Genomic DNA, 23,611 nt, shown 5'->3' on the forward strand with positions numbered 1-23,611 from the left:
GTGATGGTCTGTGTGATTGTGGGGAGTCTAGTCTGTGATGGTCAGCGTGATGGTGGGGAGTCTGGTCAGCGTGATGGTCAGTGTGATGGTCAGTGTGATGGTGGGGAGTCTGGTCTGTGATGGTCAGCGTGATGGTCAGTGTGATGGTCTGTGTGATGGTCAGTGTGATGGTCTGTGTGATGGTCAGTGTGATGGTCAGTGTGATGGTGGGGAGTCTAGTCTGTGATGGTCAGTGTGATGGTCTGTGTGATTGTGGGGAGTCTAGTCTGTGATGGTCAGCGTGATGGTGGGGAGTCTGGTCAGCGTGATGGTCAGTGTGATGGTCAGTGTGATGGTGGGGAGTCTGGCCAGTCTGATGGTGGGGAGTCTGGTCTGTGTGATGGACTGGGTTACATCCACAACTCTTGGGTCTTGGGCAGAGTTGTTCCCAAACCAAGCAGTGAAGCACCAGGGCAGAATGCTTTCTGTGGTGCATCTGTAGAAATTTGTCAGGGTCAGTGGGGACGGGCTGAATTTCCTCAGTCTCATGAGGAAGTGAAGGCATTGGTGTGCCTTCCTGATGTGGCTTCAATGTGGCTGGTCTACGACAGATGATTGGTGAGATTATCGCCAAGGAACTTGGCGGCACAGTGGCGCAGCGATAGAGTTGCTGCCTCACAGCGTCAGGGACCCAGGGTCAACCCTGACTACAGGGTACTGTCTGTATGGACTTTGTGAGTTGTCCATGTGACCGCGTGGGTTTTCTCCGGGTGCTCCGGTTTCCTCCCACATACCAAAGACATTCGGGTTTGTAGGTGAATAGGCTTTGGTAAAGGTTGTAAATTGTTCCTAGGGTGTAGGGTAGTGCTAGTGTACGGGGATCGCTGGTCGGCATGGACTCAGTGAGCCGAAGGGCCTGTTTCCATGCTTTATATCGAAACTAAACCAAGCTTGGAATTAGACCAGTTTAAGAGGAATTCAGACATGCAAAGTGTAGAAGGATAAGGTCATAATTTGGGAAGGTGGGATTGGTGTAGACAGCAAAAAAGGTTGGCTAGTTTCTATGCTGTACGACTCTCTTACTATTAATATGATGTACCCTGGACTTACGCAGTATGAGTTTGATAGATATCGGAGGGGGCAGGAAGCACGCCTCGGAAATGTTGAACTTTTCCATCAACTCCAAGATATCTGGAGGGAACCTTCAAAAGGAAGAAGAGACACAACCTTCAGATCATGATAGACACAATTAGCTGGAGTAACTCAGCGGGACAGGCGACATCTCTGGAGAGAAGGAATGGGTGAGGTTTCAGGTCGAGACCCTTCTTCAGATCATGACGTGGATCCATGGTTAGGTCCACCATGGGTTGCTATCCAACTTCCAATCCCCATTGATGGTTTAGTTTAGTTTAGAGATACACCATGGAGACAGGCCCTTCGGCCCACCGAGTCCATGCCGACCAGCGATCACCCGTTCACACTAGTTCTAGATATAGATTTAGATTTAGAGATACAGTGCGGAAACAGGCCCTTCGGCCCACCGAGTCCGCGCCGCCCAGCGATCCCCGCACATTAACACTATCCTACACACACTAGGGACAATTTTTACATTTACCCCGTCAATTAACCTACAAACCTGTACGTCTTTGGAGTGTGGGAGGAAACCGAAGATCTCGGAGAAAACCCACGCAGGTCTCGGGGAGAACGTACAAACTCCGTACAGACGGCGCCCGTAGTCAGGATCGAACCTGAGTCCCCGGCGCTGCATTCGCTGTAAGGCAGCAACTCTACCGCTGCGCCACCTTCGTTCTACGTTATCCTACTTTCTCATCCACTCCCTACACAGCGGGCAATTTACAGGAAGGCAATTAACCGACAAACCTGCACGTCTTTGGGAAGTGGGAGGAGTCTGGAGCACCTGGAGGAAACCCGTGCGGTCACGTGCAAGTTCCATACCCAGCGACAGCACCTGAGGTTGGGATGGAACCCGGGTCTCTGGCGCTGTGAGGCGGCGGGTTGAATGGACGGGGCAGTGTCCATCGCTCTCTGTAATCTCCTTCGTTCCTGGGCGTTCGAGTTGCCGGAACAGGCCGTGATGCAACCAGTCAGCGTGCTCTCTACCGTACACGGGATTAACGGGCATGACCTTGACTGTGGAAAAAGGGTGAGCTCTTCTGTTTTGGTGTAAGCTCTGGTGAGGGAAGCTTGTTGATATATATCTCCCCCTCCATCGTGACTTGGGGAATCTGTTCCCTGTGATGCCTCGGCTGCAGGAGAGTTGTGGGTGAATGAGTGAGAGACCATCTGGGCTCACACCCCCCAACCTCCCACCCCCCTCCCCCCCCCCCCCCCCCCCCCCACCAGCCTCCGCTCCCACCGTGAGAGAAGACATAGGCACATCTTTACCAAAACGCACAAAGCCTTTGTAATGAGATTGATGTATTCACAGCAAAGGTAGTGTCCCGACCCAAAACCTCCCCTATCCATGTTCTCCACAGATGCTGCCTGACCCGCTGAGTTTTTTTTTGTAAACCAGTATCTACCGTTTTTTGTGTCAATAACTAAATGAATTGATTTAATGATTTTGCAGAGATGTTGAGTAGTTTAGTTTAGTTTAATTTCGAGATACAGTGTGGAAATAGGCCCTTCGGCCCACCACATCCGTGCCGACCAGCAATCACCGTTCACTCGTTCTAACCTATGCACTGGGAACAATTTACAGAAGCCAATTAACCTACAAACCTGCACGGCTTTGGAGCGTGGGAGGGAACTGGAGCACCCGGAAAAAGCCCACGTGGTCACATGGAGAACGTACAGACTCCGTGCAGACAGCACCCGTAGTCAGGATCGAACCTGGGTCCCTGGCGCTGTGAGGCAGCGACTCTACCGCTGTGCCACCGTGCCGCCCCAGTAGGAGGTGGAGGATGTGGTTAATGGAGGAAGGTTCTGTGTGGTGTCAGAGCGTAGTACGGTGACAGGGGGCTCAACCAGGGGGTGGGAAATGGCAGGGAAACGAGGTAATGGGTGGGGACAGTGTCCATATCGTGTGGGTGGGAATGGTCTTGAACCACCCATGGGTGGGGATATTCTCAAGGCCCCTATGGGTGGGGCTAGTCATGACTAGAGCACACACGGTAGCAAGGGCTGGCGGTAGATCAGAGTACTGGGTAGGAGAGGGATATGGGTCTAACGCCGGTAAATGGGACTAGCTTAGATGGACATCTTGGTCAGCATGGATGAGTTGGGATGAAAGGTCTGTTTCTGTGCTGTACGACTTTATGACTGGGAATTTTCAGGCAGCAGAGGGTTAATAATCTGGAAGAGTGCATTATCAGGATAAAATGAAAGTTTAAATATAAACAAGAGCGTACAGATATGCAAGAACAGGGATAAGGCGCTCAGTCCAGCCTCCCCACCATTGACTCCATCTACGCTTCACATTATGCTCATAAGCAATAGGAGCAGAATTTGGCCATTTGGCCCATCGAGTCTGATCTATCTTTCTCTCTCAACCCATTGCCTTGACTACGGGTACTGCACTGTAAGGAGTTTGTACGTTCTCCCCGTGACCTGCGTGGGTTTTCTCCGAGATCTTCGGTTTCCTCCCACACTCCAAAGACGTACAGGTATGTAGGTTAATTGGCTGGGTAAATGTAAAAATTGTCCCTAGTGGGTGTAGGATAGTGTTAATGTACGGGGATCACTGGGCGGCACGGACTTGGTGGGTCGAAAAGGCCTGTTTCCGGCTGTATATATATGATATGATATGATAATCAAGGACCACACACACCCTCCCTCTGCTCATTCCCTCCTCACCCCTCTCCCAAAGAAGAAGGTACAAAACCTTAAAAGCGCGTATCATCAGATTCAGGAACAGCTTTTCCCCTGTGTTATTAGACTACTGAATGGACCTGCACAAAGCTGGGGTGCAGTCACGATCTTCAAACCTACCTCATTGCGGACTGTACCCTTTTTAAAATCTGCACTTTCTCTTTAACACGATATCGGCTGTAAATCTATACTCTGCACTCTGGTATTTTTCTGTTTGCACTACCTGCTGAACTAGTGTATGGCTTTGTTGCACTCATGTTCGACTGGATTGCATTCAAACAAAGCTTATCACTGTATCTCGGTACACAGCAATACCAAGTCAGGACCTCCTGGAGAGTGAGACTGGGGAATGCGTTACAAGGAACAAGGAAATAGAGGTCTTTTAAATCAGCACTTTACATCAGTGTTGCAAGGTGATGGGCAAGGTTAAATAGGAGTCACAAACTTGTAGCGATGTTGACTGTGAAGCACCAAGTGCAGACGTTTCACCATATCCCTGTGGCCTTCACACACCGCTTAAAAAGGACAGAAGAGTTATTGGTCCGAGTTTTTCACAATTTGTTGAGTTAGTCTGGAAAGGGTGCAGAGAAGGTTTAACAAGGTTGTTGCCAGGCCTCGAGGGCCTGAACTACAGGGAGAGGTTGAACAGGCTAAGACATTATTCCTTGAAGCGCAGGAGGATGAGGGGTGATCTTACAAAATCATGAGTGGAATAGATCGGGTAGACGCACAGAGTCTCTTGCCCAGAGTAGGAGTATCGAGAACCAGAGGACATAGGTTTAATCTGACGGGGAAAGATTTAATAGGAGACTGAGGGGCAACTTTGTCACACAAAGGTTGGTGGGCGTGTGGGACGAGTTGCCGGAGGAGGTAGTTGAGGTAGGTAGTAGTACAACGTTTCAGAAATATTTAGACAGGTACATGGATAGGATGGGTATAGAGGGAAATGGACCAAATGCAGGCAGGTGGGACTGGTGTAGATGGGACATGTGTAGGAAGGAACTGCAGATGCTGGTTCACACCAAAGATAGACACAAAATGCTGGAGTAACTCAGCGGGACAAGCAGCATCTCTGGAGAGAAGGAATGGGTGACATTTCAGGTCGAGACCCTTCTTCAGACTGAAGAAGGATCCCGACTCAAATCATCACCCATTCCTTCTCTCCAGAGATGCTGCCTGTCCCACTAAGTTACTCCTGCATTTTGTGTCTATTTTCTGTAGATGGTGCATGTTGGTCGGTGTGGGCAAGTTGGGCCGAAGGGCCTGTTTTCACGCTGAATGACTCTATGGAAACAGGCCCTTCGGCCCAAGTCATCCATGCCAACCAGATTATCTAACCGAGCTCCTCACACTTGCCTGCACCTGGCCCATATCCTTACAAACTGCTCCTTTCCATGTAGCTCTCCGCATGTCTTTTAAGCATTGTAATTGTACCTGCCGATACACTCCCTCTGGCAGCCCGTTCTATATACCCACCGCGCTCTGTGTGGAAAAGTTGCCCCTCAGGTTCCTTTAAACCTTTCCCTTCTCACCTTAAACAAATGCCTTCTAATTTTAAATTTGTCTATGCCAGGGACTGTGACTCCTAACCTTATTTATGCCACTCATGATTTAATAAAGCTCCACAAGATGGCTTCTCAGCCTCCTTGATTAGTACGGTGTTAGAGGTTATGGGGAGAAGGCAGGAGAATGTGGGTTCAGAGGGAGAGATAGATCAGCCATGATTGAATGGCGGAGTAGACTTAATGGGCCGAATAGCCTCATTCTACTCCTACACACCAGGAATAAGAGACATAGCCTATCCAATCTCAAACACTCCAGACCCGAAAATATCCACGTAAAACTTTCTTGCACCTTTTTCAGTTTAATTTCATTCTCGAGCAGGGTACAGAACTGTGCACCGAATGCAGCCTTCCTGCACAGAATTGCAGAGGGTTATGGACGCAGCCCAGACCATCACACAAAACAACCTTCCTTCCACTGACTCCATCTCCACTAGCATAATGAAGGACCAGTCTCACACACCCTCTTCTCCCCTCGCCCATCTGGCAAGAGGTACAGAAGTGTGAAAATACACACCTCCAGATTCAGGGACAGTGTCTTCCCGGTTGTTCTCAGGCAACTGAACGGTTCTCTCATCAGCTAGAGTGCGGTCCTGGCCTTCCATCCACCTCATTGAAGACAGACACAAAATGCTGGAGTAACTCAACAGGTCAGGCAGCATCTCTGGAGAAAAGAAATAGGTGACGATTCGGGACTTTGCAGTCTGAAGTCAACCTGAAACGTCACCTATTCCTTTTCTCCAGAGAAGCTGCCTGACCCGCTCAGTTACTCCAGCACTTTGTATCTATTTTTGGTGTAAACAGCATACGCAGGTCGTTCCTACACCTCTTTGAAGATCTTTGAACTATCTTTAATCGGACTTTATTAGACTTCAATGTTATATCTTTGCACTAAATGTTGTACCATTTTTCATTTACCTGTGGACGGCTTAGACAATAGACAATAGACAATAGGTGCAGGAGTAGGCCATTCGGCCCTTCGAGCCAGCACCGCCATTCAATGTGATCATGGCTGATCATTCTCAATCAGTACCCCGTTCCTGCCTTCTCCCCATACCCCCTGACTCCTCTATCCTTAAGAGCTCTATCCAGCTCTCTCTTGAATGCATTCAGAGAATTGGCCTCCATTGCCTTCTGAGGCAGAGAATTCCACACCTTCACCACTCTCTGACTGAAAAAGTTTTTCCTCATCTCAGTTCTAAATGGCCTACCCCTTATTCTTAAACTGTGGCCCCTTGTTCTGGACTCCCCCAACATTGGGAACATGTTTCCTGCCTCTAACGTGTCCAACCCCTTAATAATCTTATACGTTTCGATAAGATCTCCTCTCATCCTTCTAAATTGATTGTATTCATGTATAGTCTTTCCTTTGACTGGATAGCAGGCAAACAAACTTTTTCACTGTTCCTTGGTACACGTGACAATAATAAACTAAGTTAAACTAAACCTGCACGAGTGTAACAAGCTCATTGTTCACCATCCTCGTCTACCGATGTTGCCATTCCATGGCACTATACACCTTCTATGAATCTCTTTACTACGGGGGCCAATGGGAATAAAGGGGGGACCAGGAGAGGGGCCCCTGTGGCCACGTGCAGCAGCAGACCCGGTTCACCGCAGCAATGAGAAGATAAGACTGGTCAATGAACTGTTTGTAACTTTACCAGCGCCAGAAACGTGGTGACTCTTAGTGTACTCTCTAGGTGAGGTGATTTTACTGGGCTGTGTGCAAAAACAAGGCGTTTCACTGTATCTTGGTACTTGTGACAGTAAAGTACCATTAAATCATTTCACCTCAGGTCTGTCTCTCTGTTCTACATCACTTCCCAGGGCCTGATCGTTGAGTGTAATTCCTGCCCTTTTTTTCCCCTACCAAAATGTACCATCTTGCCTTTATCTGAACTAAACCCCACCTGCCATTGTGTAGGAACGAAATGCAGATGCTGGTTTACACCGAAGATAGGCAGGAAATGCTGGAGTAACTCAGCTAGACGGGCAGCATCTCTGGAGAAAAGGAATGGTTGACGTTTCGGGTCAAGATGACGTTTCGGGTTGAGTCTCTCTCTCCCCCGACTCTCAGTCTTAAGAAGGGTCTCGACCTGAAACGTCTGCTATTCCTCCTCTCCAGAGATGTTGCCTGTCCTGCTGAGTTGTTCCATATGCCATTCCTCGGCCCATTTGATTAAGGTCTCGTTGCAATCATTGATAACCATCTTTGCACCCCATTTGAAGATGGAGTCTGAAGAAGGGTTCAGACCCTTTTTCTCCCGAGGTGCTGCCTGACCCACTGAGTTACTGCAGTCTATCTTTGCAGTCCACCACACCACTGATTTTAGTGTCATCTACAAAACTGGGACAGTCTCCAAGTATCGGAAATCCACAAATGTGATGCCTCCGTTTAGGAAGCGAGACGGTGGATGAAACAGGTAATCACATGTGTTAGTCCCGAAGAAGGGTCTGAGCTGAAAGGTCCCTTTGTCCATTCCCTCCACAGATACTGTCTGACCCACGGAGATCCTCCAGCACTTTGTGTTTCACTCAAGATTCCAGCACCTGCGGTGCATTGTGCCTCCACTGTCCACATCCACTGCCCCAGTCAACAATTGCCTGCTTGCCCTCCTCTCGCTGCGTGTGAGATCTTGCTGCACACAGATTGCCCCGCGCGACCGTTACTTTATTTTCAGAACTGAATCATTTTTCAGCAGACAAATAAAAAAGATTGGTAACAATCCCAGTTCCGCAACGCCAAGCGGCAATTGATCACGTGCTTTCCATAAATTCATAAGTCATAGCAACAGAATCAGGCCATTCAGCCCATCAGGTCTACTCTGCCATTCAAACGTGGCTGATCTATCTTACCCTCTCAACCCCATTCTCCTGCCTTCCCATAACCCCTGACACCCGTACTAATCAAGAATCTGTCAATCTCTGCCTTAAAAATATTACCAGTGTCAATGTTTCAGTCTTACATTGACTCCATGCCCTCTGGTTCCAGGTATTTTAGCCAAGGGGAAAGGTTTCCTACGATCTACTCTATCGATGTCTCTTGTAATTCTGTATGCCTTTATATCAGACCAAAACACAATCCCACGGCCTGGATAGAGTGGATGCGGAGAAGATTTTTCCACTAGTGGAGAGTTTAGAAACGGCCACAACCCCAGAATTAAAGGAGGAATCTAATGAATGGACATGAGGAGGAATTTCTTTTGGTGAATCTGTGGAATTCATTGCCACAGACAGTGGTGGAGGCCTCCACAACCATCTGCGGCAATGAATTGCACAGATTCACTAGTCTTGGGCTAAAGAAATTCCTCCTCATCTTCTTTCTAAAGGTACGTCCTTTCATTCTGAGGCTGTGCCCTCTGGTCCTAAACTAGTGGAAACATTCTCCTCACATCCATTCTATCCAGGCCTTTCACTATTCAGTAAGTTTCAATGAGGTCCCCCCTCGTCCTTCTAAACTCTAGCGAGTACAGGCCCAGAGCTGTCAAACGGTGTCTCGATGTCCTGGGATCAGTTACCTGGTCACGTCCTCCGGGTAAGCTACACCCATCTCCTTGGCAGTGTCGGGATCCCTGGCGTGGTGAAGACCAGAGCTGTGAGTGTCCAGGGGTAAATGGATTTGTGCAGGGAGATTTGCAACGCGGGGTCAGAGTTAGCGAGCACTGAACTCCAGAATGTGACCTCTGTCAAGCTTCACTACCAGGAATAGTTAACCTTTAGACTTTTGGCTGATCTGCTTCCCACAGAGACCACAGTTTTCAGATGAAAACACAGCATTTCCCTTTCCCTCTGGCCCCTCTGGTTCTGTGCAGTTGAGCTGCTCCACAGAAAGGCGCCATTTGTTTTGCAGCCAGCATCATCAGAGGCCCACACCACCCTGGCTACACTCTCATCTCACTCCTGCCATCGGGAAGAAGGTACAGGAGTCTGAAAACCATAACATCCAGGTTCAGGAGAGGCTTCTTCCCTACAATCATCAGGCTACTGAACACTACAACCTGCATACAGACTTCAAACTGCATAGACTTTGGGGCATTGGTTTTGTCTTTGCACTATCATTGTTTGTTTGTTTTTCAAGAGTATATATACTCAGATATAAGTGCAGGTACATAGTTCCACGAAAGTGGCAACACTGGTATACATATTCAAGAATGTATATATTCTCGAATAAACTTCTCACAAGCTAAGGGCAAATTCTCGATCACCCAAACCACCTTGTTGTTGTCCTTGCACTTTTTCATTCATCTGCACTTTCTCTGTAGCTGTAACACCATATTCTGCGTGGTTGGATTGTGCTCACATTTGGATGTTCTACCGGGATAGCACGCAACACAACTTTTTCCACTGTTTCTCTGTGCACATGGCTTTAATAATAAACTAACCCAGCCTTGCCTGTCCACATGAATTCAGTGTTAACGGTGTCTTTATTTATTGGCGGCACAGAGGCGCGGCAGTAGAGTTGCTGCCTCACAGTGCCAGAGACCCGGTTTTGATCCTGACTATGGGTGCTCTCTGTACGGTGTTTGAATGTTATCCCTGTGACCGCGTGGGGTTTCTGTGGGGGCTCTGGTTTCCTCCTACAGTCCAAAGACATGCAGGCTTGCAGGTTAATTGTCCCAAGTGTGTAGGGAGGATTGCTGGACAGCGCAGCCTTGGTGGGCTGAAGGAACTGTTTCCATGATGTGTCTCTAAACTAAGCTTATTGTAAGTGCGCCGTGCTCAAGTTACATCCTCCCTCTGGGACTGATGTGCATATATTTTGGGAGAGGTGCAAGTGTGCAGCTGCTAATGTCCACAGATCTCCCCATGTTTAGCTGTTAGTTATGTTCATACTTCCTGAAGCCTGAAGAGAAGGCCATTTAGCCCATTCAAGTCCATGCCAGCTCATCCCATTCCTCCACAAAGCACAAAGTGCTGGAGGAACTCTGCGGGTCAGGCAACAGCTTGGAGGGAATGGGAAGATGAGGCTTCGGGTTGGGACCCTCCTTCCTTCACTAATTCTCACCACATTGCCATTCGACCACACCTATTCTCACCACATTGCCATAAGACCACCAGGCATAGGCGCAGAGTTCAGCCATTTGGCCCATCGAGCCTACTCTGCCATTCAATCATGGCTGATCTATATTTCCCTTTTAACCCCATTCTCCTGCCTTCTCCCCTTAACCCCTGACACTCATACTAATCAACAACCTGTCAATATCCGCTTTAAAAATATCCATCTGTGGGAATTAATTCCACAGATATACGACCATCAGACCATCAGATTTTTAAAATTCCTCATCTCCAATCTAAAGTTACGGCATTTTATTCTGAGGCTGTGCCCTCTGGTCCTAGATTCTCCCACTAGTGGAAACATCCTCTGTGATGGGAACATTATTACCATCAATTCTTCCACACACCATTGGACAAACCTGCATGTCTTTGGAATGTGGGAGGAAACTGGAGCACCCAGACGAAACGCACAGGGAGAACATGCAAACTTCACACAGGCAGCACAGGAGGTCGGGATCGAACCTGGGTCTCTAGCGCTGTGAAGCAGCAGCTCCACCCGCTGCGCCTCTGTGCTGTTGCATGCAAGGCTGCTGGACAAACACTTGGTCGTCGTTAAGGGAAAGGCGAGGCTGAAGAGCAAGAATTCCAGAGTTTGGGACCCAGGGAACTGAAGAACAAACTATCAGTGATGGATAAATTGGACTCAGCATCACTCAGCTGGAAGAGAACAGAGCTCTCACACAGCTGCTGAGAGAAAGAACATAGAACATAGAACACAGTACAGCTCAGAAACAGGTCCTTCGGCCCACAATGTCTGTGCTGAACATGATGTCAAGTTAAACCAATCTCTGCTGTCCGCACGCGATCCATATCCAGGTGTATCCACGTCCATATCCAGCATGTTCCAGGCTTCCACCACCCTTGCCCCTCTCACCTTAAAGCTGTCCACTTCAGCCTTTGACATTTTCAATCTGGGAAAAAGGTTCTGACTGTCTAACCCATCTATGTTTCTCATCATTTAATGTAAGTCTATCAGGTCTCCCCACAACTTCAGACGCTCCAGAGAAAACAATCCGTTTGTCCAACCTCTCCTTGTAGTTGATATCCTCTAATTCGAGTGGCATTCTTCACCATCCCCAAAGCCTCCAGATCCTTCCTGTTTAAGGGATGGCCAGAAAGAGATGGCAGAGAGGGGAGGTGGTGGCAATTGGGGGTTGGGGGAGTGGGACGGGAGGCATTGGGAATGTCGGACATCTGCGCTTGGGCTACTGGGCAAGTTGTGTGGCCACCAGGCAAACTGGACACAAGCCAGATAAACTAAACTAAAACATTGAAGTTGATCTGCTGGTACAGACTCGAACTTCACTGTGACGGTTGACCCAGTTTTGCGGTTGCCAGAATTAATTGAGATGCTTTTAATACTTTAAATAGTTTCACCCTCCAGCCCTTCTGTGCTCTGCAGCACAACAAAAGACAGTCTTTCTGAGCAGACAGCAGGAACTGCAGATGTAGGAATATTAGGCAAAAAGCACAAAGTGCTGGAGTAACTCAGTGGGTCAGGCAGCATCTCTGGAGGACGTGGATAGGTGACGTTCCAGGTTGGGGCCCTCTTTCAGAGAGAGTATTCGTTTGCAGAAGTCTGTTGAACCGTTTGAGCGTTTGAATTTGGCAAGCGGTGACTTCTCTTTGGAACAGGGAGAGGCCTGTTAAAACTGCCACGCAAAGCATTGGAATAACACAGGTTATTCAGGCTGCATCTCTGGCTGAGGAAGTTGTCCCGACCCACTGCATTGACTATGCATGTTCTTCAGAGATGCTGCCTGCCCCACTGAGTTTCTCCATCACTTTGTGCCTCTCTTTGTAAACCAGCATCTGGAGTTCCTTATATCATCTACCTGTCACAACTATTCTGCATTCCATTGAGTCAGGGCTGATTTCTGCCTAATCTCAACTCGACATCTGTCTGACTGGTATCCAACAAAAAAGCGGACAATCTTTCTGTTCATCTTTTCCTCTGCTCACTTCACAATGATGCCCCAACTCGTTTCTGTCCCTGTTTAGGTTCAGGTTTATTTATTTAGGTTCAGGTTTAATTATTTATTTATATAATTTATTTAGGTTTAGGTTCAGGTTTAGGTTCAGGTTTATTGCTGTCACGTGTACAGAGGTACAGTGAAAGGCTTTGTTTTGCATGCTATCCAATCAGATCAGATAATACTGCACATAAATACTGTGGTCAAACTCAAGTACAATAGTTCGAGCAATGGGCGCGGAGTGCAGAATATAGTTCTCAGCATCATAGCACGGCAGTTCCAGAGACAAAGTCCAATGTCCGCAATGGGGGAGAGGTGAATCGGACAGTAACCCAGCTTATGAATCGTTCAGAAGCCTGATAACAGAGGGGAAACAGATTTGCACGGTGGCGCAGCGGTAGAGTTGCTGCCTTACAGCACCAGAGACCCTGGTCAATCCTAATCATGGGTGCTGTCTGTACAGAGTTTGTACCTTCTCCCTGTGACTGCGAGGGTTTTCTCCAGGTGCTCCGGTTTCGTCCCACATTTCACAGACATGCTGGTTTGTAGATTAATTGACTTCTGGAAATTGTCCCTAGTTCGTGGGACAGAGTTAATTTACACCTGTAGTCCACTGGTCGGTATGGACTCAATGGGCCGAACGGCCTGTTTTCCTACTGTAAATCTAAAATAAATTAAACTAAGCTGTTTCTGAGGCTGGTGGTGCACACTTTCAAGCTTCTGTACCTTCCGCCCGATGGGAACAGGGAGAGATGAAGGAATGACCAGGCTGGGACAAGTCTTTGATTATGTTGGCTGCTTTTCCGAGGCAGCATGAGATGTGGATGGAGTCAAGGGTGGGGTGTCTGGTCTGTGTGATGGACTGGGCTTCATCTACAACTGTCTGCAATATCTTGCAGTTTTGGGTAGAGCAGTTGCCAGCATCCCAGCAAGCAGACAGATTTCCAAACTGCTGATTTCCAAAGGAGAGTAGTGCGTTCGGCTGAACGCACTATGGATACTACACTCGCCCCCCTGCAGGACCTATACATCAGGAGGTGCAGATCCAGAGCCAGCAACATTATGGGGGACCCCTACCACCCCAGCAACGGACTGTTCCAGCTGCTACGGTCAGGCAAACGCCTCCGCTGTCACGCTGTGAAAACAGAGAGGATGAGACGGAGTTTCTTCCCACAGTACATCAGGACTGTCAACTCTCATATCACCAGGGACTAATTTAATTTACTGTATTAATTTATTTTTTGTGTTAAAAACAATTTTTTTTCTATTCTGTTTTGTAGTTTTAGCACAATCTGCAGGCGTTGCCACTTTCATTTCACTGCACATCTTGTATGTGACAAATAAACTTGACTTGACTTAACTTGATTTGCTGCTTCCTGAACAGTCTGAATGAAGCTAAAGGTGGAGCTAATATTGGCAGCTTCCATTGTAACCAGGATAAAGCAATTACTGTAAGGAACTGTGCAATACAAGGAAATAGTAGGGATTATAGGAAATCAAAACTTATCCAGAGGCAATGGGTAAAGCAAAGCAGTGTTTAGTTCAGTTTTGTTTAGTTTAGTTTAATGTCACGTGTGTAGAAGGAACAGCAAAAAGCTTTTTTGTTGCGTGCTAACCAGTCAGCGGAAAGACTATACATGATTTGCTATACAACTATACAACGGTATAAGAGTTGCTGCCTTACAGCGAATGCTTCACTGGAGACTCGGGTTCGATGGGTGCTGTCTGTATGGAGTTTGTACAGAGTTTGTACATTCTCCCCGTGACCTGCGTGGGTTTTCTCCGAGATCTTCGGTTTCCTCCCACACTCCAAAGATGTGTAGGTATGTAGGCTAATTGGCTTGGTGTATATGTAAATTGTCCCCAGTGTTAATGCGCGGGGATCGCTGGTCGCCGCGGACTCAGTGGGCCAAAGGGCCTATTTCCGCCCTGTATCTTTAAGCTAAACTAAACTAAACTAATTGAGCTGTCCACAGTGTACAGATACAGGATAAAGGGAATCAGTGCAAAATAAAGCCCAGTAATGTCCAATTAAAGATAGTCCAAGGGTCTCCAAAGGAAGGTCAGGACCACTCTCTAGTTGGTGAGAGGACAGTTCGGTTGCCTGATCACAACTGGGAAGAAACTGCAGATGCTGGTTTAAACTGAAGATAGACACAAAAAGCTGGAGCAAATCAACGTGACAGGCAGCATCTCTGGAGAGAAGGAACGGGCGACATTTTGGATCGAGACCCCTCCTCAAGAAGCTGTCCCTGAGTCTGGAGGTGTGCGTTTTCACACTTCTATAGCTCTTGCCTGATGGGAGAGGGGAGGAGTGGGAATGACAGGGATGAGACCGGTCCTTGATTATGCTGGTGGCCTTGCCGAGGCAGCTTAAAGTGTAGATGGAGTCAGTGGAATATCCTCCACTCAAGATGGTGACTCAAATTGAACACAACACTCCAGTTGAGATGGGATGAATGTTCTTTGAAGATTCTTTCAACTGTAACTATTGTAGATAGTAAATGGATGAAACCCTGCAGCACTCCACTAGTAAAGAACGTCAAGAGTTTTCCATTGTCATATGTACCAAAATGGAACAATGAAATTCTTACTTACAGCAGCATAACAGGTCTGTAAACAAGTACCCACAGATAACTTAACAAACAAATAAACAAAAATGTTCAATAAATAAATAAATACAATATTAGTGCAAAACCAAAAAAGCCCAAAGTCCCAATTGCAACTAAGACAGTTCACAGTTCATAGATTAGTTAGTGTTCAACAGCCTGATGGTTGTTGGGAAGAAGCTGTCCCTGAACCTGGGGGTCATGGTTTTCAGGCTCCTGTACCTTCTTACGATGGCAGGAGTGAAATGAAAGTGTGGCCTGGGTGGTGTGGGTCCCTGGTGGTGCTGGCTGCCTTTTTGAGGCAGCGACTCCTGTAGTAAATGATTACCAATCTGAGCATGACCAATTTAATCTTAACTCTACTTTCTGGTGGTTAGCCAGTTCCCTATCTGTGTTAATATGTAAACTGTTATCTTGGGCAGTAACTTTTCACGTGGCCTCTTTATTGAATTATTTCTGAACTTAAAACTGCACTACATCAACAAGTTTCCCTTTACCCATCCTGTTTGTTACATCCACAAAGAACTACCGAAAGAAAAAAGGCCAAACATGATTTTCGTTCATAGAAACATGTTGACTCAGTTTGATTGTCTTGTAATATTTTGGTACAAATTTAGAGTTTATATTTCTGAACATACAGCACGGACACACAGACCCACCAAGTCCACACCATTCATCGATCACCCGTTCACACCAGTTCTGTGTGTTCTTGATACTTCACTGTACTTTGCTGCACTAGTTCTGTTCACATTAGTTATCCCACTCTCTCATCCACTCCCTGCACACTAGGGGCAATTTACAGAGAGCCAATAAACCTACAAACCCACATGTCTTTGGAATGTGGGAGGAAACCTGAGCACCCGGAGGAAACCCACGCAGTCGCAGAGAGAACGTACAAACTCTGTACAGACAGCACCAGAGGTCGGGATTTAACTCAGGTCTCTGGCACTGTGAGGCAGCAGTTCTACACACAGTGGCACCCACTGTGCCGCTTGTTTGACTTACTTCCCATTTGTTTGCTTCAAATGGTGAGTTTGGACGAGTTGGGCTGAAGAGCCTGTTTCCATGCTGTATGACCCTATGGTTCTAGACTCCTAAACTCTCCAGAAAGTTGAAGATGTATCCTTATGACAACATCTAATCCTCTAGTGGTCTCAGCCCACAGAGTCCGCGATCCCCGCACGCTAACGCTACCCGACACACTGGGGACACCTTACAATCTTTACCAAAGCAGTGCAGGAGGAAACCAGAGCACCCGGAGAAAACCCACACGGGTCACGGGGAGAATGTACAAATTCTGTACAAACAGCACCCGCAGTCAGGATCGAACCCAGATCTCTGGTGCTGTAAGGCAGCAACTCTACCGCTGCGCCACCGTGCCAAGGTATAATCTGATTCCCGTGGCGGCAATATCTCAGACTGGATATGGGCTTGTCCATCCTGGAAAGAGATGAGGAGAAAGTTCTTCACTGAGGCTTGTACATTTTTGGGTTCTCTCTCTCAGAGACCATCTCAGAATATATTGAATGCTGCGAGCGACAGAGATTTGAAATCCAGAGTCGGTCAAGCGAAGGTACGATCGTGTGACACGGGGCAGGTAGGAAATGCCAGGTGGACTGGCCCTGCTCTTGGTGGTCACGCTTGTGAATGGAGAGAGATGTCATAGAGTCATAGAGTTATTCAACGTGGAAACAGGCCCTTCGGCCCAACTTGCCCATGCCGACCAACATGCCCCATCTATAGTCCCACCTGCCTGTGTTTGGCCCATATCCCTCTAAAGCTATCCTGTCCATGTACTTGTCTAAATGTTTCTTCAACACTTAGTGGTGATAATACCTGCCTCAACTAACTCCTACGGCAGCTCGTTCCATACACCCATCATCCTTTATGTACCTCAACTACCCCCTACGGCAGCTTGTTCCATACACCCACCATCCTTAATGTAAAATAGTTGCCCCTCAGGTTCCCATTAAATCTTTCCCCCTTCACCTTAAACCTATGTCCTCTGGTTCTTGATTCCGCCATCTCAGTCAAAAGACTCTGTGCGTTCACGCTATCTATCTTCCTCATGATCTTATACACCAGTAATGTTGCACCACGTGTGATACAGCTCAGGTCAAGAGAACCCAATCAAAGACTTTAGGAAGGAAGACACAAAGTGCTGGAGTAACTCAACGGGCTCCACAGCATCTCTGGAGAACATCGAGAGGTGACCTTTTGGGATGGAACCTTCTTCAGACTGAAGTTACTCCCGCACTTTGTGTCTATCGTTGTAAACCAGCACCTGCAGTTCCTTCTGCCTCCAACTTCAAAAATTGTTTAAATGTTGAAAGAAGGAATTGTATATGCTGGTTTATGATAAAAGCCACAAAGTGCTGGAGTAACTTAGCGAGTCAGGCAACATCTCTAGAGAAATTGGATGGGCGACGTTTTGGGTCGGGACCCTTCTTCAGACTGAAGTTACTCCAACACTTTGTGTCTCATTTTGTAAACCAGCATCTTCAGTTCCTTGTTTTCACATTTAAGCAATTTTTTGAAGTTAGAGAAACAAGTAACAGCAGATGCTGGTTTACAAAAAAGACACAAAATGCTGGAGTGACTCAGTGGGTTAGGCATCATCTCTGGAGAACATGGATAGGGGACATTTTGTGTCGGGACCCTTCTTCATACTGATTGTGGTGGGGGGGAAGAAAAGCTTGAAGGGGGGGGGGGGTTGGGGGGAGGACAAACCCTGGCAGGTTATAGGTTAATAAGATGAGGAGGGGCAAAATGGTTGGACAAAGTGGTGAGGACAGTTTACCGGAGAAAAATGCACAAAGATAGAGGCGACGGAAGAGGAGCTCAACGTCATGTTGGGATCGGAGCTCTTTGGCGTGTAGGTGTAGGGGTAGGAAGGATTTTACACCACAGGGCTGCTCTTGCTTGGTCATTGCATTCTCCAACTTCACGTAAAAACTACCCCAATACTTTTCGACTCGTCCACTCTTCTTCAGACCCAAAGGGAATATGGACAGGTTATAGCAATGGTGGTGAGGTAGAAGACTAGCCATGACCTAATTGAATGACATAACAGGCCTGAGGGGCGAATGGCCTACTTCTATTCCTGTTACCTCAGTCCTCCTGTTATGTAACCCAGCACGGATTCAAGGAAATAAGAAGTGAAATAAAAAATAGCCGAAAGGAAAGATAAAATGGCCGTAAAGACAAAGGTTAGGGTACAAATCGATAAGACAAACATTACGGGAACAGAAAGTAATCGAAAAGTAAACATGAAGTTTGAAACCATGATAGATAAAGAGCAATTAAATGTTCCCCTGCTAGTTTGTCAATTGCTTATGAAAGTGAAATAGGTCAACATAGCAAGGGTGGGGATGCAGTCAGGCCCTGCTCTGTGTACAAAGCTCAGGGGTGTAACACGCAATCTAATTGCAAATCCTTGTTATGGACCTGCTCAGGAATTCATTATGGTTTCAAGCTGGATGACAAGAGTCAATAGTCAAGAGTGTTTTATTGTCATATGTCCCAGATAGAACAATGACATTCTTACTTGCAGCAGCACAGTTGCAGTTTTGGTCTCCAAATTTGAGGAAAGATATTCTTGCTATGGAGGGCGTGCAGCGTAGGTTCACTAGGTTAATTCCCTGAATGGCGGGACTGTCGTATGTTGAAAGGCTGGAGCGATTGGGCTTGTATACACTGGAATTTAGAAGGATGAGGGGGGATCTTATTGAAACATATAAGATAATTAGGGGATTGGACACATTAGAGGCAGGAAACATGTTCCCAATGTTGGGGGAGTCCAGAACAAGGGGCCACAGTTTAAGAATAAGGGGTAGGACATTTAGAACGGAGATGAGGAAGAAATTTTTCAGTCAGAGAGTGGTGAAGGTGTGGAATTCTCTGCCTCAGAAGGCAGTGGAGGCCAGTTCGTTGGATGCTTTCAAGAGAGAGCTGGATAGAGCTCTTAAGGATAGCGGAGTGAGGGGGTATGGGAAGAAGGCAGGAACGGGGTACTGATTGAGAGTGATCAGCCATGATCGCATTGAATGGCGGTGCTGGCTCGAAGGGCTGAATGGCCTACTCCTGCACCTATTGTCTATTGTCTATTAACATTGTACACTGTAAACAATATAATATACGAGAGAGAACAAGTTCAGTGTGTGTATATATACACATACTCACAAATACACACATATATATATATGCCCCGAAGAAATCACACACACACACACCACGCCCCGAAGAAATCAATCACTTTTGTCAAAGCTGGAGAGAAGCGTTGACCACAACCAAAAACAAGGGTGGGCCTCCTCTACACGGCCACTGACTGGCAGCTGCACGTCGATCTGGGCAAACAGCTGGAATTTCCACAGCACATCACAGCAACATCACTCCGATCATGATCATCGCCTCCGAAGTGACGAAACAGCTGATCATTCTGGAGCTGACAGTGCCCTGGGAAGAGCGTATGGAAGAAGCAAATGAAAGAAAACGCGCAAAGTACCAGGAGCTGGTGGAGATGTGCCGGGACAGAGGCTGGAAGACACGCGATCAACCCATAGAGGTGGGCTGTAGAGGCTTTGCAGGTCGCTCACTCTGCAAAGTCCTCAACCAATTGGGCATTACGGGGCTGGCAAAGAAGAGGGCCATTCAATCCGCAAGCGAAGCCGTAGAGAAAGCCACCAGATGGCTTTGGATTAAGAGGGCTGATCCGTGGGCAGTTGCTGCTGGGACGCAAGTCGGGGCCTGATCAACCCCGGCTGGGTCGCTTGGGCAAGGGTGTCTGATGTGGTGAGACCCGAAACACCCGATGACCCCAGGTCACATCACTGAGGATGCGTCCCAGTGCATCCAGAAGATGTATCTTGCACATATATATAATTGCAGTATTATTGTTTGTTTTTTGTGTGTACATATTTGTGTGTGTGTGTGTATATGCTGTATATATATATATATACATATATATATATATATATAATATATACACACACACACATACGTACGCACAAAAAAAGACAATAGTAGTGCAATAATAGTAATAATAGTCTATGTAATACAGAGTTTATTTGAGGTTGTAGTGTTTAATAGCCGAATAGCTGTAGGGAAGAAGCTGTTTCTGAACCTGGACGTTACAGTTTTCAGGTGGGTGAACAGAATCCAAAGTTTATAAGCCACAAGCTGCTTGGAAATTCCCAAGGTTCATGAGAAGGTTCATTGGGTCAGGGAACAGTGACGAATGTAAACCTTTGTTGGAAACTATCCACAGACTTCCGGGCTTGTGGCTGTAAACAAGGAAATATCAAGAGCTTCTTGAAGAGGAAGCAAACTTTAATCAAGAGGCACTGCAATTTGAACAATGGAACATGCAGAATCTTTGAGATAGACACAAAGTTCTGGGGTAATTCAGCGGGTCAGGCAGTGCCACTGTGCCTACGCCCCTATGTTCACCAATTCTCCTGCAACAACATACAACTTACTGCAGATGCTAGAAATGCAAACCAACAAAAAAATAATTCTGGATCTGCAAGTCAAGCAGCTTCAGAGAAGGAGCGAAATTGGGCCGATGTTTAAGGTCAACGGCTCTTAATCAGAACTGGAAATGTGAGAAGGTGGGTGTGTGTTAGTTCCCGACAGTGGGAGGAGTTTCAGGCGCCAACCTGGGACAGATCAAAACTGGCAAATTGACAGCACCTCTCACACCCAGCAGAGAGAGATAAGAAAAAGAGAGAGAGAAGTCCAAAGAAGGGTCCCGACCCACAGCATCACCTGTTTTCTGGCCACTGGCACTGTTCCAACCAGTTTCAAGCACGCGGTGGTCCAGCCCCTACTGAAAAAACCTAACCTAGACCCCACCTTGCCTAGCAACTACAGACCCATTTCCAAACTGCCATTCCTGTCAAAAGTCCTTGAAAAGGCAATTCTAAACCAATTAGTGCCCTACCTGCACCAATACACCATCCTGGAAAGTTTCCAGTCAGGTTTCAGAGCCCACCACAGCACAGAGTCTGCCTTGTTGAAGGTACACAACGACCTGCTTCTCGCCATCGACACCGGCGACTGTGCAATCCTGCTCCTTCTCGACCTCAGCGCAGCGTTCGATACAGTGGACCACACCATCCTTATTGACCGTCTCCGGTACGCGGTTGGCATTGATGGCACTGCCCTGAGCTGGTTCGCTTCGTACCTCAAAGATAGGAGTTTCGCCATCAACATAGGCAGTTATTCCTCTGCTCCAGCTAGCCTCTCCTGCGGAGTTCCACAAGGCTCCATCCTAGGCCCCATTCTCTTCTCTCTATACATGCTCCCCCTTGGCCAAATCATTCAAAGGCACGGCATTTCTTTCCACTGCTATGCCGATGACACTCAGCTTTACCTCCCCCTGAAACCCAACAACCAGTCAAATTTAAACAGCCTCTTACACTGCCTTGAGGACATAAAATGTTGGATGGCATAGAACTTCCTCCAATTAAATGAGAGCAAGTCTGAGGTCATCCTATTCAGCCCCCCCGACTCCATCAAATTGATAACAGGCAGTCTTGGAAGTCTATCCTGCCTAGTCAAACCGCATGTCAAAAACCTCGGCATGATATTTGACTCTGCATTAAAATTTGATAAGCAAGTCAACGCTGTGGTAAAAGCCAGCTTCTTCCAACTTCGAACCATAGCTAAAATCAAACCTTTCCTCCAATTCGACGACACAGAAAAAATCATTCACGCTTTCATTTCCTCCCGCCTAGACTACTGCAACTCCCTATACACTGGGATCAGCCAATCTTCCCTGTCCCGCCTGCAACTGGTCCAAAACGCCGCAGCGAGACTCCTGACGGGTACCCGTAAAAGGGACCACATCACCCCGATTCTGGCCTCTCTCCACTGGCTCCCTGTACGGTACAGAATCAACTTCAAGCTCCTCCTATTCACGTATAAAGCCCTAAATGGACACTCCCCCCCTACATCAAAAATCTTCTAACCCACCTCTCTAACTCCAGGTCCCTCAGGTCGGCCGACTTGGGGCTACTCACTATCCCGCGGTCTAGGCTTAAGCTCAGGGGTGACCGCGCTTTTGCGGTTGCAGCTCCTAGACTGTGGAACAGCATCCCTCTCCCCATCAGAACTGCCCCCTCCATCGACTCCTTTAAGTCCAGGCTCAAAACCTATTTCTACTCCCTAGCGTTTGAGGCTCATTGAGGAGGCGCTGTGAACTGTTTGCGTGCTACTGTACGTTTCTTTTTTTTTTTCCATTGGAACCTAATCAGATGTACAGCACTTTGGTCAACGTGGGTTGTTTTTAAATGTGCTATACAAATAAAATTGACTTGACCTGTCCATATTCTCCAGAGACGCTGCCTGACCCACTGAGTTACTCCAATGCTTTGTGTGTTTTAAAAAAAAAAATAATCCAGCATCTGCAGTTCATTGTTTCTAGATAAGAAACGGTGGTGGAGTTGTGGAGTTGCTGCCTGACAGCTCCAGAGACCCGGGTTCCATCCCGACTGCGGGTGCTGTCTGTACGGAGTTTGTACGTTCTCCCCGTGACCGCATGGGCCTGTTCCTGACAGCACCCACAGTCAGGATCGAACCCAGCGTTGTAAGGCAGCAACTCTACCGCTGCGCCACAGTGCCCCCTCTCACCCTAAAGCCATTTTGTCCTTGATATTTCCACGCTGGGGGAATACAATGTTCCAGTTCTCTAAACCATGAGCCTCCTCAGATTTCTGACTTATGGACGCTGACCCTTGCCCCCGGGACGCCCTCTGGCAGAAATTAAACCAAGAACCCGGACAAAGTTCCCAAGTGTGTAAAACAGAAGGTAGACACAAAGTGCTGGACTAACTCAGCGGGTCAGGCAGCATCTCTGGAGAAAAGGGATGGGCGATGTTTCGGGTCAAACCCCTGCTTTAGAAGGATGGGTGACCAACAAGCCTGTACATTTTTTTAATGAAAAAGGGTCCTGACCCAAAATAACACCCATCCCTTTTCTCCAGAGGATGCCGCCTGACCCCGAATAGATTGGGTCGACGCACAGAGTCTCTTGCCCAGAGTAGGGGAATCAAGCACCAGAGGACATAGGTTTAAGGTGAGGGAGGAAAGATGTAATAGGAACACGAGGGGTAACTTTTTCACACAAAAGGTGGTGGGTATATGGAACGAGCTGCCATAGAAGGTAGCAGGCACTATTGCACCACTGAAGAAACATTGAGGCAGGTTTATGGATAGGACAGATTTAGAGGGATATATGGGCCAAATGCAGTTCGGTGCAGCTAGTGTAGATGAGGCATGTTGGTCAGTGTGGGCAAGTTGGGCCGAATGGCCTGAATCCCCGCTGTATGACTCCATATCTCTCTCTCTACGACTATGATCCGCAGAGTTACTCCATCTTCGGTATAAACCAGCATCTGCAGTTCTTTTTGTTTCTACATTGGGTGAAAGAGAAAGAGTCTTTGATTGAAGTAGGAATCGAAACCGAAGCAATGCTGGCTTGGAAGTAGCTGGGGAATTTTGTTTTTGGTATTGTTGGCAGGTTGTTTGGGTGACTCCTCCCGCTTTTGCTTCTCAAAAGAACACTCCCATCTCAGCGCAAGGGCACTCCAGGGGTGAT

The 23,611-nt window shown here is 47.4% G+C and overlaps 1 protein-coding gene across 1 annotated transcript in view; it reads right to left on the minus strand.

The window, feature by feature from the left end:
• The window catches only part of LOC144599540 (organic solute transporter subunit alpha), a 30,961-nt gene extending 21,956 nt beyond the window's left edge, over window positions 1-9,005 (minus strand). Inside the window, exons 1-2 of the mRNA XM_078410553.1 lie at window positions 8,894-9,005; window positions 1,090-1,181 (exon numbers count right to left, since the gene is read on the minus strand). Coding sequence (XP_078266679.1) covers window positions 1,090-1,181; window positions 8,894-8,925 — 124 coding nt within the window. The 5' untranslated portion in view covers window positions 8,926-9,005. The remainder of the gene's footprint in view (window positions 1-1,089; window positions 1,182-8,893) is intronic.
• Between the last annotated feature and the right edge of the window lie 14,606 nt (window positions 9,006-23,611).

This window comes from Rhinoraja longicauda, chromosome 13 (genome assembly GCF_053455715.1).
Source record: "Rhinoraja longicauda isolate Sanriku21f chromosome 13, sRhiLon1.1, whole genome shotgun sequence".
In the NCBI taxonomy this organism is placed as follows: Eukaryota; Metazoa; Chordata; class Chondrichthyes; order Rajiformes; family Arhynchobatidae; genus Rhinoraja; species Rhinoraja longicauda.